This window comes from Arvicola amphibius, chromosome 6 (genome assembly GCF_903992535.2).
Source record: "Arvicola amphibius chromosome 6, mArvAmp1.2, whole genome shotgun sequence".
Taxonomy (NCBI): domain Eukaryota; kingdom Metazoa; phylum Chordata; class Mammalia; order Rodentia; family Cricetidae; genus Arvicola; species Arvicola amphibius.
The window spans coordinates 157,742,273-157,764,362 of NC_052052.2; the positions used below are offsets into that span (position 1 = coordinate 157,742,273).

The 22,090-nt window shown below is 48.0% G+C and overlaps 1 protein-coding gene across 1 annotated transcript in view; it reads right to left on the reverse strand.

Annotated features, from left to right (window-relative positions):
* The window catches only part of Ptch1 (patched 1), a 57,882-nt gene that overhangs the window by 7,146 nt on the left and 28,646 nt on the right, over positions 1-22,090 (reverse strand). The window contains 12 exon segments of the mRNA XM_038334911.1: positions 2,424-2,566; positions 4,455-4,592; positions 6,433-6,456; positions 6,458-6,517; positions 6,519-6,542; positions 6,544-6,636; positions 6,638-6,706; positions 8,346-8,543; positions 10,603-10,745; positions 15,736-16,045; positions 16,431-16,833; positions 17,367-17,485. Of these exon segments, the coding sequence (XP_038190839.1) occupies positions 2,424-2,566; positions 4,455-4,592; positions 6,433-6,456; positions 6,458-6,517; positions 6,519-6,542; positions 6,544-6,636; positions 6,638-6,706; positions 8,346-8,543; positions 10,603-10,745; positions 15,736-16,045; positions 16,431-16,833; positions 17,367-17,485 (1,724 nt within the window).

Sequence of the window (22,090 nt, forward strand, 5' to 3'; positions counted from 1 at the left end):
TGTCTTGCTCTAACGTAAACTGTGGGACTCGGTGGAGGCATATATCAGCGGCAGGCATTAAGACATTTGTATCCCATCCATCTAGCTGCAACATAAACAGACCAATTAGATTCCTGACGGCTTCATGTATACAGTGTCTGCTCATTTATTCAACTCCGGTGAGGACTTTATCCGCCCTGTTTTAGAAAATGGGAAACCCTTCTAAGTGCTTGAAACAGGAACCCTGATATCTCTGGGAGGGAAGGAGCAGCCCCAGCGAGGACAGGGAGGAAGTGGGCTCTGCTTTGTGGTATCCTTTGCAAAGTTGGGCGCTAGCTCCTCAGCTAACCTGCAAGGCTCCAGCACACCCTCCATTTATTTCTCTTGGCTTTGAACTGCCTGGCGAGACTTGTATCTCCCAATCTCAACTATAAGCCACACAACCTAGTAGGTTATGTGCTACTCACCAGTAGTCACAAAAAAATGGCACTCAAGAGACTGGTAGTCAGTCACCTTTGTGTTGGAAGAGTCCAGAGACCATGCCAAAGCTTTATACCAGAAAGACAAAGCTAGTATCTGTGTAAGAGCTTGCAGAGAAATGCCAAACCAAACATTTTAAACAAAGCAAACCCAAATCAAGATCTAAGTTAAGCCAGCTACCTCACCAATGTTTGGCAAAGGAGACTCTACTGACCAATTTGCTAACCTGTCAGTAGGCTGTGTGAAAACTCGCATGCTCAGGCTCACCTGAGAGCTGTCTGGAAAGGCCCCTGTCAGTCTGCACTTTAATAGCCCCAGATGATCAGGAAGCATCTCATAGAGAATGCTGGTCTACACGGAAAAGAGCCAACCTCAGCCTACTCTACCCCCAAACAGTGAGCCAACCATGTCCTCAACCAGAAAGATGGATACCCTGGAAGCTTGGCTGCCCAGTGGGCTATGCCTCAAGACTGGTCCTTTCTTTTTCCTCCTCTGGTGGTGGGGATCGCCCCATGCACCTTAGCCAAGTACTTGCTGTATCACTGAGCTACACCCCCAATGTAGCTAATGCTTGTTTTGTATTAATCTTCAGCTACAACTTCTAGCTAAAAGCCCTCTTTTCATCTGGAAAGGTGAGCTTCCCTACTTGGCTGGCCTGTGTAAGTGTAAATCTTGATGAGAGCCAGATGTGGTGGCACACGCCAATAATTCTAGCACTTCGGGGGCTGAGGCAGGACAATCAGCAGTTCAAAGCTATTCTCTGCTACATCACAAGTATGAGCCAAACCTAAACTACATGAGACTTGTTTCATAAACAAAAAAACAATCCCCCAAACCCCCAACCCCTTAAAAACCATTTTCTAGTCTTCCTCACATTTTCCTGCCTTAAACACACAGTAGTGTTTTTCCTAAGGCATGGTCTGAGGAGCAGCCAAACTCTACAGAAGTTTTAGCCCAGAGAGCAAAGCACAGTGCAATCCTGTTTCAAAGAGTACCAATAAAAGAAAAACCAAACAATGCTACCAAGAACAGCCTGATTAGGTAATCTCTTTGGGTTCCGCCTTCTTCTAAAGACACGCTAGTATCTTACATACTGAGGATGCTGGTTTGGCCTCTTTGCAGCAGACCATGGTTTTCTACCTAGGAGCAGACACCTTTGTGAAGTCAACAGCACCGCTGAGAGAGTACAGTTTACTTCTGGTTCCAACCTTAAGATTCTTTTTCAAAATGAAAACTCACTGTCTTTTATACTTTGGAAAAGTCACCATCTTACCCAGCCATACCAAGTAGCAAAATCCTGCCTTGTAATCCAAAGAGGAGTACACAAAGCCAGGTTTGGAGTCCCTGGAGTCAGAGGTTTAGCACTGACGAAGCTTCGGGGCCCAAACACACAATCTGGGTACACTGTACTCACTGCCTGTGTAAAGTTTACAGCTAGGTGACCACACTGGCTGTATGCTGTTTTCTTTCTACATTTTAAGGTAGGGTCTCATGCGTCTCTGGCTCAAACTCAATACATAGCCAAGGACTGGGGCTACAGAGCTAAGCCTCCCACACCTGCTTTACATGGTGTGGGAGACAGAATCCAAGACTTTGCGCAGGCCAAGCCCTCCACCGAGCTACACTCCCAGCCCCTCCCACAGTTCTGAAGGAGAGAGAACCAAAGCTGAACGTAGTTAATTATCGGAACCACCCGCACCCATCTCTCTGTACATGTAGCCGGAACCTCAACACTTGGGATACCAGGTGACTCTAGCTTCAGGCTGTGGGTTTGCCTCTGCTCTAACCTTTTGCCCTTCGTTTTCCAAGATACTGCCAGACTAGAAAGCTTCTGAGAGAGTTCTCGTCTTGTGTGCCTCAGACAGGCTGAGATGTGCTACCTACCAGACAGAGGAATAAGCCACAAAGGCTACGTGAGCAAGTAACGACTTTGGTATCAATTCTCCTACTCCACTTCGGCTTACCTGACAATGAAATCAAATTCGGACCCTGCAAGCATCAGTACGCCCAGCAGAGTGGACACGGCACCGTCCAGAACAGGAGCGAACATGTGCTCCAGAGCAAGCATAGCCCTGTGGTTCTTGTCACCAATGGCTGTCAGAAAGGCCTGAGCAAAGGAAGAACGGAGACGGTCACATTCCTGGACTGCACGTGAAGTGCTCAGCTCTGTCTACATTTGGGTTTTATCATCATTTTCTCTTGTATCTCAGGTTGGTCTCAACCTCACTATTATACAAGAATGACCCTGCACTTGATCCTCCTGGCTCCATGTCTAGAGGGCTTAGGTTTACAGGTATGTGCTACTATGCCTGGTTTATGGGGTGTTGGGGATAGAGCTTGGGGCCTCCAGCAGGTGAGGCAAGCATATTACCACCCCAGCTATACCCCCCCTCTACCCCAGAAGTAATTCCTAAGTTGATGTTAGGTAAGTGGAGACACTAAGAAGAAACTATTCTATTGTTAAAAAAAAATCATTGAAAATGTAGCAGTAAAGCCAAAGGATGATTGTTTTTTTTAATGTCATTATATTAAAGAAATAAAGCATTGTTTACTAGGTCTTCTAAGAAAAGTATTATGCATATGGGTGCATGCATGTATGTCTGTGTACCATGTGCTTGCCTGGTGCCCACAGAGGAAGGAAAGAGGGACATGAGATCCACTGGAGCTAGAGTTACAGGTAGCTGTGAGCTTTTACTTGCCAGGCAAGTCTCAGCCTCAGGTCTGCCTGAAATATTGGACGCTGCCTCTACCTTTCTCTCTAAAACATATGCTCAAGATTTTACTGCTTAGCTGCTAGAATGTGTACTTGGTTTCACTACAACGCCCCATTCATATTGAGTCATAGTCAGTGATGATGCATATCTTGAGCAAAACCCAAAGCATGGTAGTTCAGGCTTATAATCCCAGCAGGCGGATCCCTAGACTCTGCTGATCAGTTAGCCTAACCTACTCAGTGAATTCTAGGCTAGTGAGAGACTGTCCCCCAAATAAGGTGAACGGTGCCTCAGTAAGAGTATTTGTTACCCTCCAGCCTCTACAAGCATACGCACACACACACACACACACACACACACACACACAAAGACACAGGTTCTAAATCATCATCTTACTAATAGCTTCAAAACATTCCTCCTGAAGATCCAATCCACAACCTATGAACACAGTCACAGCTCCGAGAGGCTGCAGAAGGCACACACCACATGCTCAGCTCCAAGAACATGCTGGACAAGCAAAGCCAGCATCACTTGGTTCCGGCTGAGAGCTGAGTTTCCAGCTTGGGCATTCCAAACACTAGCATTTACCGGTCAATACGTATTTACTGAATGCCTCTATTAGCATGTGAGCACACCTGTAGTCAGAACATAAACTGCAGACTGCTTGCCGCAAGGCTTTCGACCAATTTTCTCATCTATTGGATTCTAGACTGTCTTTCAGGTTGATTCTTCCAGCACAGGCAGTGTGTAAGAACAGGAAGCCAGGGTCCCAGTGAAAGCGTCCCCGGTTCCTGTGTTCTGCCGCATGGATGCATCAGAACTGGGAGGTCTACAGAGCTGGGTGGGCTGAGGTGGAAGAGCAGGCTCTGCAGGGCTGTGCACCTGAGCTCAATCACAGGCCCCAGGGTATTTCTGCGGCTGCCAACTCACCTCACCCTCAATTACGCTATCCCCACCAGGCCTCCAAGGGTGGTCTTGTTGTATTTATCCCTACCTTATGACTGTACTTAAAACTGTGTGGCTGTTCACCTAAACACACAGACTGTCTCGGGACAACAGTGACAACTTCGGAATAGGAGTGCTACTGGTCAGAAAACTGTATCAACGTGCAGAACCCTTACAGCCCACACACACTGCAGTGGCGTGCAGTCCTTTTCACTCCCCATGTATCTTATCTAGGACACCCCAAGAGACTAAGAACCCTCAAACATTTCGGACTCTGTAGGGAGAACTGAGGCTGACGTATGGGAGGCGAAGGCCCAGGTTAAGAACACCCCATACCAAAGCCACGTGGACGGTGAACTCCACTCCGATGCCGACAGATGCGATCAGGATGACCACAGGCACAGCGCTCAGCTTGATTCCAATGAGGCCCATCATGCCGAAGAGCTCAACTGTCATCAAAGCCAGGACCATGACCTTGAAAAAGGCACACAGCAATTAGTAAGTTGGCACCAGGTACACTAGGAGGGGCAAACCAACAATCCCAACACAGGAGCAACAATGTACCTGTCATCGAAATACTATGGAAAAATACTGATTTTCTTTACCTCTGGACAACTTCACGTCTTACATTTCAACTTCCTACTGGAAAGGAGATGTTTAGGACAACTACTGTCCAGGCTAGGAAAAGGTTTAAGACAAAGTTCAGTGTGTGGCGTGTATGTGTATGTATATGTGTATGTGTAATGTGTATGCACACGTGGAAGCTAGAAGTAAAGTGGGGAGGTCTTCTCTGGAGCCTCCACTGAGACAGGTTCTCTCACTGAGACCTGGAGTTTACTATCAGGCTAGCCGGACTGGCCAGGCCTCCTCCCTAGTCACACACCACCACACCCAGCCTGACCGAGCTATCTTCCTATCCACCAGTTTAATACTCTTTGCAAATTATTTTTCTAATATTTCTATCCTAGAAAGGAACCACACCCTGAACCATCTAGGAAGAAGTAGACCATGAGAGCCCAGCCTTTTCCCATTATTATTTCATCAGCAACACAGTTACTAGAGACAACTCAGTAGCACAATACAGGGGGTGCACATAGGTGACACAGTACTGCTTTAATAGACCCAAGCTGAGCCTCAGCAGTCTCTGGCACACAGGGGTCCCAGAGCCAATACCTAGGACTACTGTGGTTCACAGCAAGGCTTTAACCGTAAGCACCAGAAAGTGAGTTCATACTGCAGTATTTCTGATTGTTATAGTCCGTAGCCTAAAGAAAGCGGATAGGATGGGTGGATAAAGGTTTTTTTTTTTGTAGGTAAAGGAACTGTGCTTTGGTTGGAGACCAAAGGAAGAAACTGGGGACACGTGTCAGGTTACGGGGCCTTTGTGCTTTCAAGAGATGGGAGCGGCTAGGAGTCACAGCGCAGACCCCTCAGGTTTAAGGGAAAGCTTCAGAGCCTTTCATCTTCCTTGTAAAAATGAGTGCAGGACTTTGGAGTTTCTTGAGCCAAGGAGGAAAGGGTTCTTGTGAACCTCCCTCCCCCACTTCCGCCACATGGCGGAAGGAGAGAAAATGAGGCAGTGGGTGGTGGCAGAGGTTGCGAGAAACAGTGGAAGACAGATGCCGTCCATGCCCCAAGTGCTGCGAAGACCTCGGCAGACTAAACATTTACCTTTCGTGTACCTGCTGCCCAGACTCAGCACAGAAACAGAACCTGTTTTTTGTGATTCCGGCATTATTTTAAAGGCTATTCCACAGCTCATGGGACTTAAACAGTGCCAGGAGTTCAGTCTCTACAAGAGACTCACTTCAAGTCTGAGGGTGAACTGGCAATGAGAGGCAGCTCCATTGCCCCAGGAATTACAGTGCTCATTGTACACAAAGGGCCGGGTGTCATCCCCACCCCTGCAACTGTCTTAACTTCTCTGTGCATGCTTCCCCGTAACACACAGCCACACATTGTTAGGGTGGGATTGAGGCCCTAAATAAGACTTCAGAATTAGAAAATTAGTATGCTTTGGTTATTTTTCTTTAATAAAACTTTAGTTTCTTTATGCAGCGGGCTTACAAAGTCTCCTATCTTACACGAGGACGTTTTAATGCTGTGTGAGAGGGGACGCAGATTCCGGCCATTAGAGGCTCTACCTTCCCCACGAACCTCACCACCTCAAGTGGAATAAATATCTTACAGATGATGCAATCTATACCCTCCTCCTCCACAAGGCCCCAGACATAAAACAAAACTTCCCCGGCTGTAGAAAGAGCTATGCCAAAAGGAATCCAACTTCTATAAAGACCCTTTATGGTAAACTCACAATGATCCCAGCCGTCCCGGGGTTCCAGCAGGAAGACCGCGCACACTAGGAACGTGCCAGGCCGCACCACGCTGATGGCTAGCAAGCAGCCAATGGCGCAGGCTGATGTGACTGCTCCCAGAACAGGCTAACGGGGTAAGCCGTTGTGGTAGTGGCACAGCCCCAGCCTGTGTGTTCTTACAGATGATCCTCAACCTTTTCGATTGGCTTCGAACACGTCTGAGGTGTCTCGTAGGCCGTTGAGTTAGAATAGAAAGGGCGAAAACTGAGCCGTCTTCAATAGGTTCTGCTGCTGGGATCGGACAAAGGAGAAGCAGTGTGAGTGAGGGCCCCGGGTGAAGAGCCTCCGCCACCCCAACGCCAAGAATGCTGGATGTGAAATTCAGAGTCGGGAACACCCCCAAAGTGCATTCATTACCCCTCTTCCAACAAAACTTCTCACTAACAATCCATTTGTTCTCACTGTGTGTGTACGCGTGTGTGCGTGCTTGTGCATTCAGGCACACGTGTGGAGGTCGGAGAGCGACCTTGGATGTCGATCTTCCCCTTCCACCTTCTTAGTGAAAAGTCTCTTGCTGCTTGCTGTGCATATTCCAGGCTGGCTGGCCCTGATGCTCCCAGACACATTTCCCACCCTCCTCTTATCTTGCCTTAGGCATTGGGATTACAGATGCGCCACCACACCCAGCTTCACGTGGCTTCTGGGGATTCAAACCCAGTGCTCATGTTTGTGTGGCGAGCTCATTACCCAATGAGCCATCTCCTGAGCCCAGAATCAACCCTTTGATTTTATCTGGTGGTAGCAAGGGGGTAGGAATGGGATGGGCAGTGGAAGGCCCTGTAATCTGTATCTCTTTTAAGCCTCTGATTTTATTATTCCAGAAGCAGCTACCATTTGTGAGAACTCTAAATGCCGTAGTAAGACTTAAATGTTGACCTTTCATTTCTACATCCAATTTGCTCTCCCTGACCATTTGTAAGACCAAAATAATCCCAGAGTCATGCCTTGCAGAAAAGGACACTTGACTTTTCTTGTCCTTTAGTGACCTGGCGACTTAAACCTTTCCCGCTTTTCTAATGCAATGCTAAGTCTTCAGCAAGAGGGGAAGAAATCCTCACACAACAAGCATTTAGTTACTGCCCTGTGTGTTCCACACCCTTTGGGGTCATTCAGTTGACTTGCTAAACATGATTTGCCCCTATTATAATCTCAACTATAAATTTTCATTAAGACAAGCGTTGGCTGCTTGCCACCAGTCTCTGGGGGTTGGTACAGGGGAGTTCAGAGAGCTGCCTGCCCTGTTTGCAAAGGGACCCGTCTTCGTTCTCATGTCTTCTCTTGGCCCCACACCCAAAGTCTATGCTGCTACTAACATCTCTAACATAAATGCAGACTAAATCCACACAGAGCCACCTTTCAAACCCCGGGCTTAGGGGTGAAGGGAAGAGGAGAACATTGATGTATACAGACTCTTCTTGTCCAGTTTAAACAGCTATGACAGAGCACAGGTGCTTGGTGGCTTAGAGAAATGACCCAACATGCCAAAAATCCCTCCAACACCAGAGTTGACAAAGTTAAGATAAACATATAATCCCTAGCGATAAAACTCGGCAATAGTAAAAAGTAACACTCAACGTGGAGGCGTCCCCAACTTTCACATGGAACAGCTGGCATCAGGAGAAACGCCTGGCGCTCAGCTACAAAAGGAGGTTAGAGACGCTTATTTCTCAAAGTGAGAGTGCAGGGCTGTATTCCATTACACACCCTCATCTGTCTCCCGGAGTTTTAAACTAAGAGAAATATATTGTTCTATTTACACTTTTGAACCCTGGGTAGTGTCAACGAAGGAGGCTGTTGCTGAGCTCCAGGCAGCAGCTAAAGGAGCCTCTGAGAAAGCCCAGCCTCTCCGGACAGACGGCTACTTACTTCTCAGCCTGGTCTCCGGCATGTAGTCGGCTTTGTCATGGACCCACTCTGGTCGGTGAGGCCGGATGTTGGCCTGGGAGGCGGCGTAAGCCACGGGGTCGTTGCTGACCCAAGCCGTCAGGTAGATGTAGAAAGCGCTGGGATTAATGATGCCATCTGCATCCACCAGACGCTGTTTAGTTAGCTACAAAACGGGAAGAACAGAGGTCATTCAGAGCAGGCTGTGGGGTAAAACACACTCCTGCTGGGAGACCAGAGCTTTGTACCCACTTTTCCAACAAACAGCAGAATACCCATGGCTTGACAGTGCCCCAAGTCCCACAAGAATACCTTTGATGTCTTTCAAAATGCACTTATTGGGGGATGCAATCACCAGTGTGTTTACAGCAAACACACGGTTCTGCAGATGGCCCAGGAATCAGCTGAACCAATTAAATCTGAATGCTAAAAGAGACTGTCTGCAGCCAAGGCGGGTAATGAACAATCTGGAAAAACATATTTATAGGAGGGGCGGGGTTGGGGGGACCTGGCAAGCATCCCTATCCACGTCTGTGTGTAGTTAACCTCTGTTGTTAACACTGAAGGAAATACCACCCAGTAAATGCAGGGGCTATAAAATAAAACAACATCTGTATAAATTTTGCTAACACAGCCTCCGATGACCTGCACATTCAAAAAATGCCCACTGCCAGAGAGTGGAAGACAATGACTCAAAGCCAGGGCCTTTCTGAGTAATCTCACTTCTGAGCCCTGGTCAGATCCGGGGGCCACATCTGCTCCCACAGTAGATCTTGTGGGCTTTTACTCGAGTCAAAGACACTAGGAGACGAAGTGTGGATTATAAATATGGTAGATACACCGAAAAAAAAAAATTTCCTGTTTATTTTAGATCCAGGCCTCCTTCCAACGTTCGGTCTTTTTTAACAAAATGAAAAACACCAGCGACAGCTCACAGAGAAAGAGTGAGGAGAAATAAGGAGCGTGGAAGAGACGGAGAGAAGGAGACGGCAGGGATCTGGATTCAATTAATCCACGGGGTCGCTAACAACTGTAGGTCCTCAGACTGTCTCTGGAATTACATAGCACAACTCCTGGCCTCCGTGCATGCGGCATGCTCTTCTTTCTCCCGGGAGAGGAAATGGTATCTTGGTGCCTGGCCCCACCACAGGCATCCCACAGACTCCCTGATCCCTAAGTCCAATTCAGTACGTCTCTGCTATCCTGTCAGGCAGGCTGGTCTGCCATACCCTTGTCAGACCTGACAGCCCGTTGCATGCCACTATAAAGCACCAAACCTCACACTCCACAATGACTGAACCATGTACTTTGTAAATCTGCCAACCTTTAGCGCCAGCAAAAGGCAGAGGATAGTATACAGAGCTGCCGAGGAGATCATTAACATGACGGTTTCTGCCCAAAGACAGAGAGCAAACTACTACCCACAAAGAGGCCTAGACCTCACTCTAAATCCAGGGTGCAAATATACCCCTGAATGTGCCTGAGGAAACCAAATAAGCTAGAGTCCAGGTGCTTCAAATACAGAATACTATCAAAGGGAAGAGCTTTCTCTACTGAGGGGTGAGCAAAGTGGGCAGTGTGAGTACCTGTTTGCTACGTTCAGGCCACAGCAAGCTGCCTGTACTCACCATCTACTCTTGTGCCCAAGCTGACCCCAAAGCATTAATATATCCTTCCACCATCCCAGTGACCTCTCTGATCTCCTAAGCCACCCACCCACCCACAAATCCATTATTTCATTATTTGTTTTTTGTTTTTTTGGTTTTTTTTTTTTTTTTTTTTTTTTTTTTTTTTGACACAGGGTTTCGCTGTGGCTTTGGAGCCTGTCCTGGAACTAGCTCTTGTAGACCAGGCTGGCCTCGAACTCACAGAGATCCGCCTGCCTCTGCCTCCCAAGTGCTGGGATTAAAGGCGTGCGCCACCACCGCCCGGCTCACAAATCCATTATTGTCCCCTGTCTGAATACACCATTCTGATGAGCATTACAGTATGAGTCACTGGGAAAAGCCACTGTCAACACCACCATCGCTATGGCGTTAAAGGCAACACCTGTCCCCTCTCTTGACAAGAAGGGAAAGGGAAGCCTTCTGGCCGGCTTGAGGTCACATGTTTACCATCTCGTATCATTTCAGGTCCTCACGGAACAAACTGGGAATCCCACACCACCAGCCTTGTTTCCGTAGGTCAGCTGCCCAGAAGTTGTTCACAGTGGAACAGTGGGATACCTGACTGATGTCGATGGGCTTGTCTCTGCTGCCGGTCTGCACCAGGAGCTTGTAGGCGAGGACCCCATCGTCCGACCCATTTTTGTAATTGTTTGGCATGATCCTCCCAGTTTCCCAGTCACTGTCAAATGCATCCTGAAGTCCTGCAAACAGCAAACGTGTACAACACATTAAAGCCTGGACCAAGAGGGCCTGGTTCTGAGGGATTACGCTGAGGACAGCAGGCAGGTCCCATCTGCAGCTTTCTCTCACTTAAGAAAGGACTGCAGTGCTAACCAATCGTTGTTGGGGGGACAAGAAAACACACGATTTACTCAAACTAAGGAGCGAAAGTCCAGGAGATGGATAGATGCCTCAGGGAACTTGCTGCTCTTCCAGGGAATCCAAGTTCAGATCCCAGATCCACTTTGGAGGGAATACAACTGCCTGGAACTCCAACGGCAATGCCCTCTATAGTGCGCGCGCACACACACACACACACACACACACACACACACACACACACAGAAAGAGGGGAGGGAATGGTGGTACAAGCCACCATTTAATTTAATTCCAGCACTCAGGAAGCATAGGCAGGCAGATCTCTGTGAGTTCAAGGCCAGCCTGGTCTACATAGTTGAGACCCAGGACAGCCAGAGCTACATAATGTAACCATGTTGAAAGGAAGGAAGGAAGAAAAGAAAGATATCTCTCTTTTTTTTCAGACAAGGTCTCACTGTGTATCCATCCTTGCCTGCCTTGGCCTACACCTCAACCTTACTATGTAGATGAGGCTGGCCTGGAACTAACAGGAATCCACCTGCCTCTGCCTCCCAAGTGCTGGTATTAAAGGTGCGCTCCACCATGGCTACAGCTTACTCTTTTTTTTTTTTTTTTTCTTTTAACTTCATGACTATTCCATCAAGCAGCAAGGGAGAAGAGAAAGACACACACTACACCCATTAACCATTTCATGCCACACAGGGAGCTACGTCAGGAGTTCCCCAACAGGACCAGAAGTTCCACCCAGAGCAGTTAAAATCCCATTCAAGCTCCCAACCTCCAACAGCAGCTTGGCTGCCCCTGGAGCCTGGGCGAGCAAACACGGCTCTGTCAATCTGATCCATCTGTTTGACTTGTGTAGCTAATACAAGCTGTGGGTTCCGCTGCCAGGTTGTGTAAAGATCACAGCCAACACCTATTCACTCTCCTCCTGTTCTCTTCCTCTCTGCCACCCTTCCACAGGGAGGGGTGTGTGTGTGGGGGGGGGAGCAGGAACATGGGGAAATACCTCAGGGTGAATTTGGATCTGTTTGAGAACAGGAAGCCACAGGCCAATACAAGGAGGCTCTATGAGAACAGATGACAAACCGCAAGCCCTGGGAGAGGAGGAAAAGAGCTTTCTGGGCTTGGGGGATGGGGGAGCCCACTAGCTCACCACACACAGCTGGGCTTGGCCTCTGTAATCAAAACCATCATTACAGACCTGACACTTTGGCTACAGCTGTAAAGTGATAAGCGTGCTAGACTAGAAAACAGGGCCCCGGTGACCCAGCCTTAGGGTCTAAGCACTGCCTGGAGGGCTCTCTCCCCAACAGACCCCCTAAGTCCCAGGTGCTCAGAAGAGCCCTGTTTGTGCCTGCTGTGTCAGATACATCTGCTTAGAGAGATGTGTTTTACTTCATTTCAGGATAGGATTAGGGGGACTTCAAAGACAAAACACAAACTAAGCAACAAAAATATATGCTCTGTGAATGCTTAGCATGGTGAGGCGTTGCTGGGGAGCGAGAGGAAGTAGGGCTGCCCATAAAACAAAAGCCTCCCTCCAACACTATTATGATGTGGGCATTGTCTCCAGGATGTAGGCTGGGTCACCCGTGGGCCCCGTACTTCGGGGGCAGGGGGAGGCAGACAGAGAGACCACCAGCGTGGCAATCTCCAGTCTCAGACAGACTTCACAATAAGGTTAGCACAGGCAGCAGTGAGCAGATGTTATTTTATGACCCAAAGTCCTTCCCCACCCCCATTCTGGAAAAAAAATAAACAGAGAGGGAGGACAACCACTCCCCAACCCCCTATGAGGGGCCTGCTCTGTTTGCCAAGCTAGGAGAGAGGAGAGCTTTTATGACTCCAGACTTGCAGGGCTCAATGCTCAAGGGCTACCAAGGGCTACTCCAGGTGTCCACCTTCCTTAGCATTCAGTTCTAAGGCTCATCTCCTGAGGAACCAGTTACCATCATCATCCCCACCCTACAGATGAGAGAACTGGGGTCTGGAAAGGTTAAAGAGCCAGAGCTAAGCTTTGAGTGCAGGCAGCTCAGAGCCAGCCTCCACATGGAAGCCCACTCTGAGAGCAGGGTGCTGTTCACACAGAGATCTAGGGAAGCCAAAGACGACCAGAGCTGCAGGGTCTGCCCTGCAGCCAAGGCAGAACGCATTTCCTACAATGTTGGCCCCAGTGCAGTCTACAGTTACTGACTTCAGGAATAGTTGAGTTCTTTCACAACTAATTCAGTATTTTTGACTAACCACTGAAAATCTCAATTACCGTGGGCTGGACACCACACACTTGCCCCTTGGCTGACATTTACATTCCAACAGTTTACAGCAGAACCTTACATTTATTTCAGCTGCAGTTCTTACTAGAAACATTTGACAATCTGGGCTACAGGAATTACCCAAACATACAAGCCCCTAGAAGTGAAAGGATCATCTACTTTGTCCACGTAACTCAGTATGAATTAAGAATGCCACCTGCACATGGTGCACTGATTTCAACTCTAACTTCATCCACCTCCTTTATGTGGATGTTCACGGTTGTCCTATGGGCTGGGGATATACCTCAAAGGGAGAGTGCTGCCCTGGGTTCTACCTCAGGACTGACTTTCAAAATGGCATGAGATAATCCCTATATAAGCCATTAAATGTTTTTCTAGGAGTGAAAATACAGAGTACCTATTGGAGTGCTGACCATGACCAGTGAGATGGTACAGCTGAATGGACTTCAACACGACATACAAGCCTCTGGAAGAAATGTCACTGTGAGAATAGCTGTTCCCTCCAAGGAAATATTCAGGGACCTGAGCAACCACTCAGCAGGGCTGAAAAATGCCTCAGCAGCCAAGAGCCCTCCTGTCTGTGAGCAGCGCTCTGGACTCTGGAGGACCCACTGAGGCATGACGGCTCCAGGGCTGTGGGATTCTGACATCCTAGCATGCACTGATGTACCAGTTTGGCTGTGTCCTGCTTGCTCAGTAACCAAATCGTAGTTCAAGTTACAGATATCTATGCATATGAATGTTTTGGGTCTCACTAGAGACTGTGTTTAATACTGTCTAAGAAGACAGAGACGGATCTACTGCACCCTTCCCAGCCCCAGCCTACCTCACCAAAGGGGAGTCACTGGCTGAAGACACTGGAGAGCTCCTTCTGCAACACCCTCCTCTACCCAGCACAGCAGACCTCTTTGTCATTTGTGGCAAGTTATTTGCATGTCTTTGGTCAATGTGTGTGTGTGTGTGTGTGTGTGTGTGTGTGTGTGTGTGTGTGTGTGTGTGTGTGGGGGTGGGGGGTGAAAAGCAGAGACTCTGGCAACTGTTTGGCTCTTTGTTAATTCACTACTTAAAAAAAATAATGCATGGAGAACCGAGTGTAAGGAAATAAAACTTGAGGTGAATTCAAGTTAATCTCCCCGGCTTCCTGATGCTTTCTCCACCTTTCCCCAAAGTGGGACCTGGCGCACATGTATGAGCAAATTCTAGTCACTGCTCAACACCGATTCTTGTCGAATCAAGCTGTTTATCACTTAATGCAGACTTATAGGGGAAACTGGCTGCCTGATCTTTACACGCAAGAGTACTGACTTAAGACAAAAAAAGGGCACTTAAATATGTGTTTAAATAAGCCTAATTAAGTGGGAAATTAAGACAGCCACTGGGATAATCTAAGCCAACAAATGCTGGAGTTGTAATTATTTGGGTGCTCCAATGAAAGCAATTTTGCTTGAATTGTGTGGATAATGGTCCCGATTGTCTACTGCGTTCTGCCCTTGTCAACACTAACAGATGTTCTGGGAACCAGTCAGCAGTTAGGGCAAATTTAGCCCGTCTTACGCTTTTCTCCAGCCTACTAATAGTACTTCCTAGAGATGTGTCTGAGAGGGTTAAAGGCATTTGTTCTGAGTTCGATCCCCAGGTCCCACACGGTGGGAAGAGGACAGCTGTCTTCTGACCTCAACATGCACACTAAGGCGTGCACACGGATACCCTCACATACAATCTATAAGTAAAACGGAGGGAGGGAGAAGGAAGAAGAAGCGGGATTTGCCTCTCCATGAAACAGCAGGATGTGGATAAGCATTTATTTCTAAGTTCACCACCAAATGGAAGGACGGTTGGTACGGAGCTCTTTGGAAGACAGCAGTGTCAAAGGTCAGTGGGAAGAGTGGAACACACAGCCTCTTCAGTGTCAGACACTGACACAGGGAAGGCCTGGTGGGAGTGAGCGATCTTCACACCTTCTACTCTGATTCGCTAGGGACCCAAAGTAAATGAATACAAATCAAAAGACGTCCAAAATATGCAACAGCGGGCTCCAAACCCACTGTTACAGTAGGCTGTAATTTAACAGACAGCTCCGAAATCCCACCAAAGACTCCAGTTTCACTTGGTCACCAAAGTAGCCACCGTCCAAAAGGAACAGGAGCAATAGACCTCCAGGCTCCCTGTTTTCTAATGTCTCTCTCCAGTGTGTGTTCAAGAAAGTGTTAACAGAAGGGCTCTTACTCACTCAGTTGTAAGTTTCTAAAGCCAGAGCTGGGAGGCTGCCACAGAAGGGGGCTTTCTACAAAACAGGCTGGAGAGGCCCTCAGCAATTAAGAGCATTTGTTACTCTTGCAGAGGGCCTGGGCTCGATTCCCAGCACCCACACCTCCAGTCCCAATGCCCTCTTCTGACCTCAGGGACCAGATACACTCATGATGCACACACATGCATGCAGCACGCACACACACACACACATACACACGCACACACACACAGAAAGATAAAGCTGCTCCATTATGATGGAACACTTTCATACAGTAGACAGAAGGGAATCACTGTCAGGGAGGCTGGGGCGCGGCAGGCGAAGGATGGCGGCCTGCCGTAAGCCTACCTTGGAGCCAGTCTCTGAAGTAGTGCAGCCACATTTGGGGAAGTTGCTTGTTCTCCTCTAGCATGACATACTTCACATTGCTGAAACTCTTATGAAGGTCGTAAAGTAGGTGCTGGATGTTTGGGTAGTCTGCTTTCTGGGTAACTATGTACATGTTGTAGAAAGAAAAGTATTTGAACTGCGCAGCTATAAAGTCATATTCTCTGGTTTCCCGAGGGACAATGTCCGTGAGGTCCAGCCCGTCTCTCACTCGGGTGGTCCCATAAAGGCTGACCCCCAGCAAGCCCAGGAAGAGGAGGATTACCACCACCTGCAACAGAGGGAAGGGCACTGGATGAGACCCAGAAACACATTCCTGATTCCTCCAATGCCAGCACCAACTGCTTCCTTTACTCCATTCCACATAAACAGCCCAGTCTCCCAGAGGGGAAAACAAACCACACAAAATCACCTTTTTAAGTAATCTCACAAAGAATGAAAATATACATAAAGCAAGGAATGCATTTATACTCATAGTACTATCTGCTTCACGGAGCCTCCCCATGTAGGAGCTGGCTCATTAGAGGGGCCCTGAGGTTTGCAATCTGACGCTGGCAGGCCTGTCCTGAACACACACGAACATGATGGATCCCAAAGGTGCCAACAGTGCACATATTTCTCTTCCAGGCAGGAAGCCACACACGGTGGAAGGTTACCTTGGCTTTGGGTTTCAAGAGGAAAGGAGCGTAGTGCTTCTCAGCAAACGAAGACAGCGTCCACTTGGTGCAGGGGGGCTCGAGGCAGTGAAGGCTGGAGTCTGAGAACTGGGAAAGCAGATCCCGGGTGGAGCTGGCGCTCTCTGGGCTCTGACAGCTGAGGGTGTCCTGGGTGACGGTGACAGGCTGCACGGAGATCTCGGATCGGGGCTCGGCGGTAGTGTAGTACACGTGAGTGTGAGGGTCATACTCTGTTCGTAGCTGGATGGTGGACTGCATGGTGATGTGCGTCTCGTGCGCAAAGCTGTGGCTGCTGTAGGACGGGGGCGGGCTGTAGCGGGTGTTGCTGTGAGGTTCCGTGTAGACCTGTGGTTCAACCTGAATCACCCTGCTCACACAGGGGCTGAAAGAAAAGGAAGAACACGCCGTGGTGTGCGGTCATGGTGGAGAGAATGGGCTTTCACTTCTGCTGAGCCCACTGATCTGTTTCTCTGGAAGCATCACCTGACCGCTCTGGACACAGATGTAATCAGGTCCAAGACAAAGGCATAGTTGAGCCTGAAATAGTGATAACCCCCTTCAAAGCAGAACTCCAAAGATCTAAAAAACTGAAAACAAAGTCTACCACCCTGTGTTTCTACATAAGTGGTTTTCAGCATTCCTCTGCTCCACAGAGCTACCAAACACTTCCGAACAAACCCAGGTTCACGATGGAAGAAAAGACCAAAAGCAACAGAATCTCTAGGGAAGTTTCTGGACATATTAAGTTTGGGGAGGGGAAAGTGTGGAAGCTCACACGTGTCAAGGAGTCCTCTGTCTAGTGCCCTTTCCTGCCCCACTCACACCAGCCCAAACACTGTTAGCTACATTCCTTTCAGATTCTAAACAGTCTTTCTATGCCCAGTAAAGGCCCCAGGACCCTGAAAACATACATACCTGGTAAAACAGCAGAAAATATCCAATCTCCTGTCCTCTCGTCTATATAAATCCATACTAAGAATGGCTGGAAAAATGAGCAGCACCATGGCAAAATTGAACACCACCACCACAGCAGCCTGGAGCAGAAACGCAATTGAAGTCATCAATACACCTCCCAGTTAGCATGGTGCTTTATTAGCAAATGTGTACCATGTGCATGCAGTTCTCACAAATGCCAGAAGAGGGAGTCAGATCCCTAGGACTGGAGTTACAAACAACTGTGAGCTGATATGTGGGTGCTGGGAGGAGAACTTGGGTCCTCTGAAGAGCAGACAGGGCTCTTAACCAGTGGGCCATCTCCCCAGGATCCCACACAAAAATATTCTGGATAGTAATCTCTCAACAACCTGCTGCTACCTAGAGATTCAGAGCTACCAGACAGTGCAGGGTCTCCCTCTTCTCTCCCCACCATTGAGACGCTGTGTGTAACTGAAATGGAAGAAACCCAGAATTTATACAGGCTGGAGTGAAACCATTACTGACTTACTAACCTAGCCAGATCACATCTACAAAGCCAGGCAAAGAAAAGACTTGAGAAGTTTTACCTCAAAACAAAAAGAAGTATTTTCCTCCTAGAACGTTTCTAAGAGTTTCCACAACCCTGATTAATAATTTGTATATAAAGTAGATCAAGTCTAGCAGCGTGTCACCTTTAAAACATGAAGTAAAATTTCACACATGTCCCCTGAGGTTTTTAATAGGCATGTTCCAAATAGCCTCAGGAGCAGCTTGTGGGAGCAACAGCCAAGGTCAAGGAGAGTTAAGCAGAAAGAAATTCCTGTGTGTGATTATAGTCTGTAGAATAAATAAGTACGGATTCAAAAGCCACTCTATAACCTAGAATAAACACAGGGTTAGGTTCTGCAGCACTTGGGCAAATCTCCTGCTGACCTAGTAAAAATTGCAAAATTGGGCTGTTATTAGGCAAAGTCGACAGGACAGCCAAGGGCAGTCCTTGTTCTGAGAAGTGGACAAGAAGCAGAAAGAGGGAACTTGAAGGGGATGCTAAATAGCCAAGAAATAATCAGAAATTCATTTAAAAAGTAAAACCTCCTAGTACAGCTTTCAAAGGATAGCTTCTGAACAGGAAGATGGGCTGGGGTGAGGAAAGGAAGCCTGGCCATCACTGGTACCAAGAATTGAAAACCAGGAGACACTTCACAAAGGGCTTTTTGAAGGGAGTGTAGGTTTATGCTCCAGGTGGACCAGCGAGTTGGAAGAGATGCCCTTCAATAAAGAGTCCCGTTAAGTCTACAGAGCCATAAAACAGCCAAGTCTTCTACATCACACCAACTCTTTCCTGAGTCGATTTTCAAAGGATCTCATCAACTCCAACAGGACAGGTTAACCAGGGCTCAAATGTATGTTTCCTTATAAAGCAGCACGTATGCGTGACAAGCACCTGTCACGGCTGTGACAGGAGACTACATCCCTTCTCTGTGAAGTCTAATCTGTGCTGGGTGCTGGAGAAGTCAAGAGAGCACAGACAAACCTTGCCCTCAGAGCTACAAATCAATCGGATCCAAGGCTGAGTGAGATGTGGATTTTAAAAAGCAGATCCCCAGCAGCTCAGGCGGTGAGTGCTTGTGTGTTGGGGTGGCCAGAGTGGCTGGTCCAAGAAGGTTTCGAAGATGAATATGGGGTCCAGGAGGGACAAGGAAGAGACAAGACAACAGAGGAACTCCTGACTCAAACCACTCAGTCCTGAGACAGGTGATGGGAGGTCAGGCTGTCCATAGGCACCCACTGTATTCCTATAGTAACCAGGATGTAGACAGTTGGCCACAGACAGAACCGATTACCTAGTCTTTCAAATTCAAATGGAGGTCTGATGCAAAGTCCTCATCTTAACTGGCTTAGATGCTCTTGTTGGGGCTGGTGACTCCTGAAAGGGCATACTCACACTAGGTGTGGACCGCTGACCAATTAGATGCAGGGAATTCTGGGAAGACTAAGACTAGAGATTTTCCATGAAATCAGTCATGCCTTGATTGAATCCTATTAGCCTTTTAATTCCAGCCATGTTTACAGCTCAGGAGTAGAATGCAGAGATAAGTCCTAGGCATCTCTCAACAGTGAGGGCAGAGACTCCTGAGCCACTAAGGCTCACAAGGGCACAGGCAGCAGGCGTAGCCATGGCAACACTCATCAAAAAAGAGTCTGACAGGCAGCTGTCTTTGCTCACTCAGACGGAAGCAGAGGGATGAGAGCCCACAGCAATGCCTCTTCTAACCTATTTTCGATGTGTTACGTATTTAGAGGAAACCATTTTCTGCAAAGAAAACAAATGCCAAAATCCCCCATGAGTGTCAAAAACTTAAAAGTAACTAGCAAGAATTTCTCAAGACAGAGTGATCTCTGCAAAAGAAGACAAAACCTTAAACAACAAAAAGAAATCCTAAGAAAGCGAATCTGATGGAAACAATCTTGGCTGTGGACTGAATCCAGCTACTCTGCTTGAAGATGCTGCCCCACCCCCAAAGCACCTGCAGTGGCCCCGCTGAGACACCTGTGGCAGGGCCCTAACCTAAAACCTTTTACTGGCTTAAGAGTGGTTCACTGGTAGACTACTTCTTTGTGGGGTCCTGGATTAAAATCCCACTGCCACAGACAGAAGGAGCAGCGGGGCATGGGGAGAATGCTCAGTGGGTAAGAGTAGTCACTCTGAAAACCTGAGGACCTGATTTCAAAGTCTGCTGTGTAACAGTTTCCTCCAGAACTGAAACATTATTTCAAAGAGCTTTAGGAAGTCCCCGAAACTGAACCAATCAGATTCACTAGGCCCCCTCCCTGCCAGAGTAAGCAGAGCCAAGCCTCAAAGAAGACCCTGAGATCAAATCAGCTGTGTAGAAGAGGCAGCCGTTTAGACTAGGAGTCATCAGTAGAGGACACATCCAACCTGCCTGCAGGCTGTGCAGTGGGCTTCAGGTTCCTAGCTTTGCGAGCTGTCACCCATGCTGGGGGTGGGCTCTGGTGACGTAGCAGTCTCTGAGTCATTTCTGCTCCTGTAAGTAACCCCTCACTAATATTCCTGCAAGTAACAATCATTGGTTCACCAAGTTGGACTTTGGTGGTATCTGTACTCTGGTCTGTGTCACAGGTTCCATATGTGGTGTGAGTGGACACGCATGTGCTGCATCGCCCAGGAAAAGCTTCTCACACAACCAGTTCCCAGTATCCACATAAAAAGTTAAATACTGCTTCCACTTCCTGTAATCCCAGCACTGGGGTGGAGCTTACTGGTAATCCAGCCCAGATGTCTGATAAACTTTGGTTCAGTGAGAGACCCTTTCTCAAGTCAGACAGCAAAGGAGGAAGACACCCGATGTCCTGCTCTGGCATCTATGTGCGAGTCTACACACCCATGTGCTCACACAGTCACATACACGGGGGTAGGGGGGACGATGACACAAAATAATGAACATTTAAAGCAAACCTTTATCATTAGAACAAGTAAGGATCTTGACCTCATGGGGGGAGGGAGGTTCACTGAGGAACAACACTACAATGAAGGCTGGCCAGAAGACAAGCTATTTCTTTGAGGGAAGGAACGCTACTATTTTGGTCAGGGGGAAAAAAAATCGAAGTTTCATAAGGGAAAAAATCCAAATGTCCAGTGCTTTATTACGACATAGAATGTCTCTGGGCCCCCTCTCTCTGGATACTCTTGGTGGAGAGACACACACAGGTGACAGAAACACAAAGTACTCATTTCTTCCCTGTAAAGGTGCTTACCTTGGGAGAACTTAGCGCACTGGATTTCCTAAAAGGCTTTTCTATCCTCGGGGAGAGACCACACCGTGGGGTGTCATTAGGGGAGGAGAATTTGCCTTGAGGCACCACCAGTACTGAGAGGAGAGGAGAGCCAAGAGTGAAGGAAAGAAAAGGAGCAAGTGAGCTGACGCAGAGCAGAGCGAGGCGGGCACAGCGAGGGGACAGGGAGTGTTAGAGAGAGCATGAGCAGAAGGCCTCGTACTGCGAGACTCCAGAAGCAGCTCTATGCCAGTCAGCCACACACAATCAAGAGCAGACACAAGAAGAGCGTGTAAAAGGTACATGCTTGTGCAAACTGCTTCCTGAAACCGAGCAGTACCAAGGGCCATGCGTTTCTTCCCTTATCTTTCCTATTACAAACCCCTGGTTATTTCCATTTCCTTGCGGCTCTGTCCAGTTTCAGATTCGACTTTACTCATGAACCACTGTTACCTTTATTCCCAATGACGTTTATAACGGCAGGCCTCTTCCTGGCATCTTTTTCTTTTCTCGGGAGTTGGTGCTTGTGACTGACAGAGAACAGGCTCTTCTCACAGTCTTGGGTCTCTCACTAACTGTTAGGGAGGCCTTGCACCTCACCCTCAGCAGGGTCTCTACTGGTAGGGAGGTGAAGCTCAACCACCCAGGGGACCATTTCTACTTAGGTGACAAATGTGTATTTAAGAGTATAAACAGGGACACAATGCATCATCTGTCACCTTCTCTTCCCAAGACCAGCACCTGGTGATGAGCAGAGCCCATGAAAGAGTACAAACTTGACAAGTTTCACACAAGGACATCAGAGAGGCTTCCTTCAGGCAGCTGGGCACCTCATGAGTTTTCTTAAGACAGCCTAGTCTAAGAAGAAGAGAGACAAATGCTCCCTTCAGCCGAAGCTTCAAAACTTGAAATTAATTCAAGAAATTTCC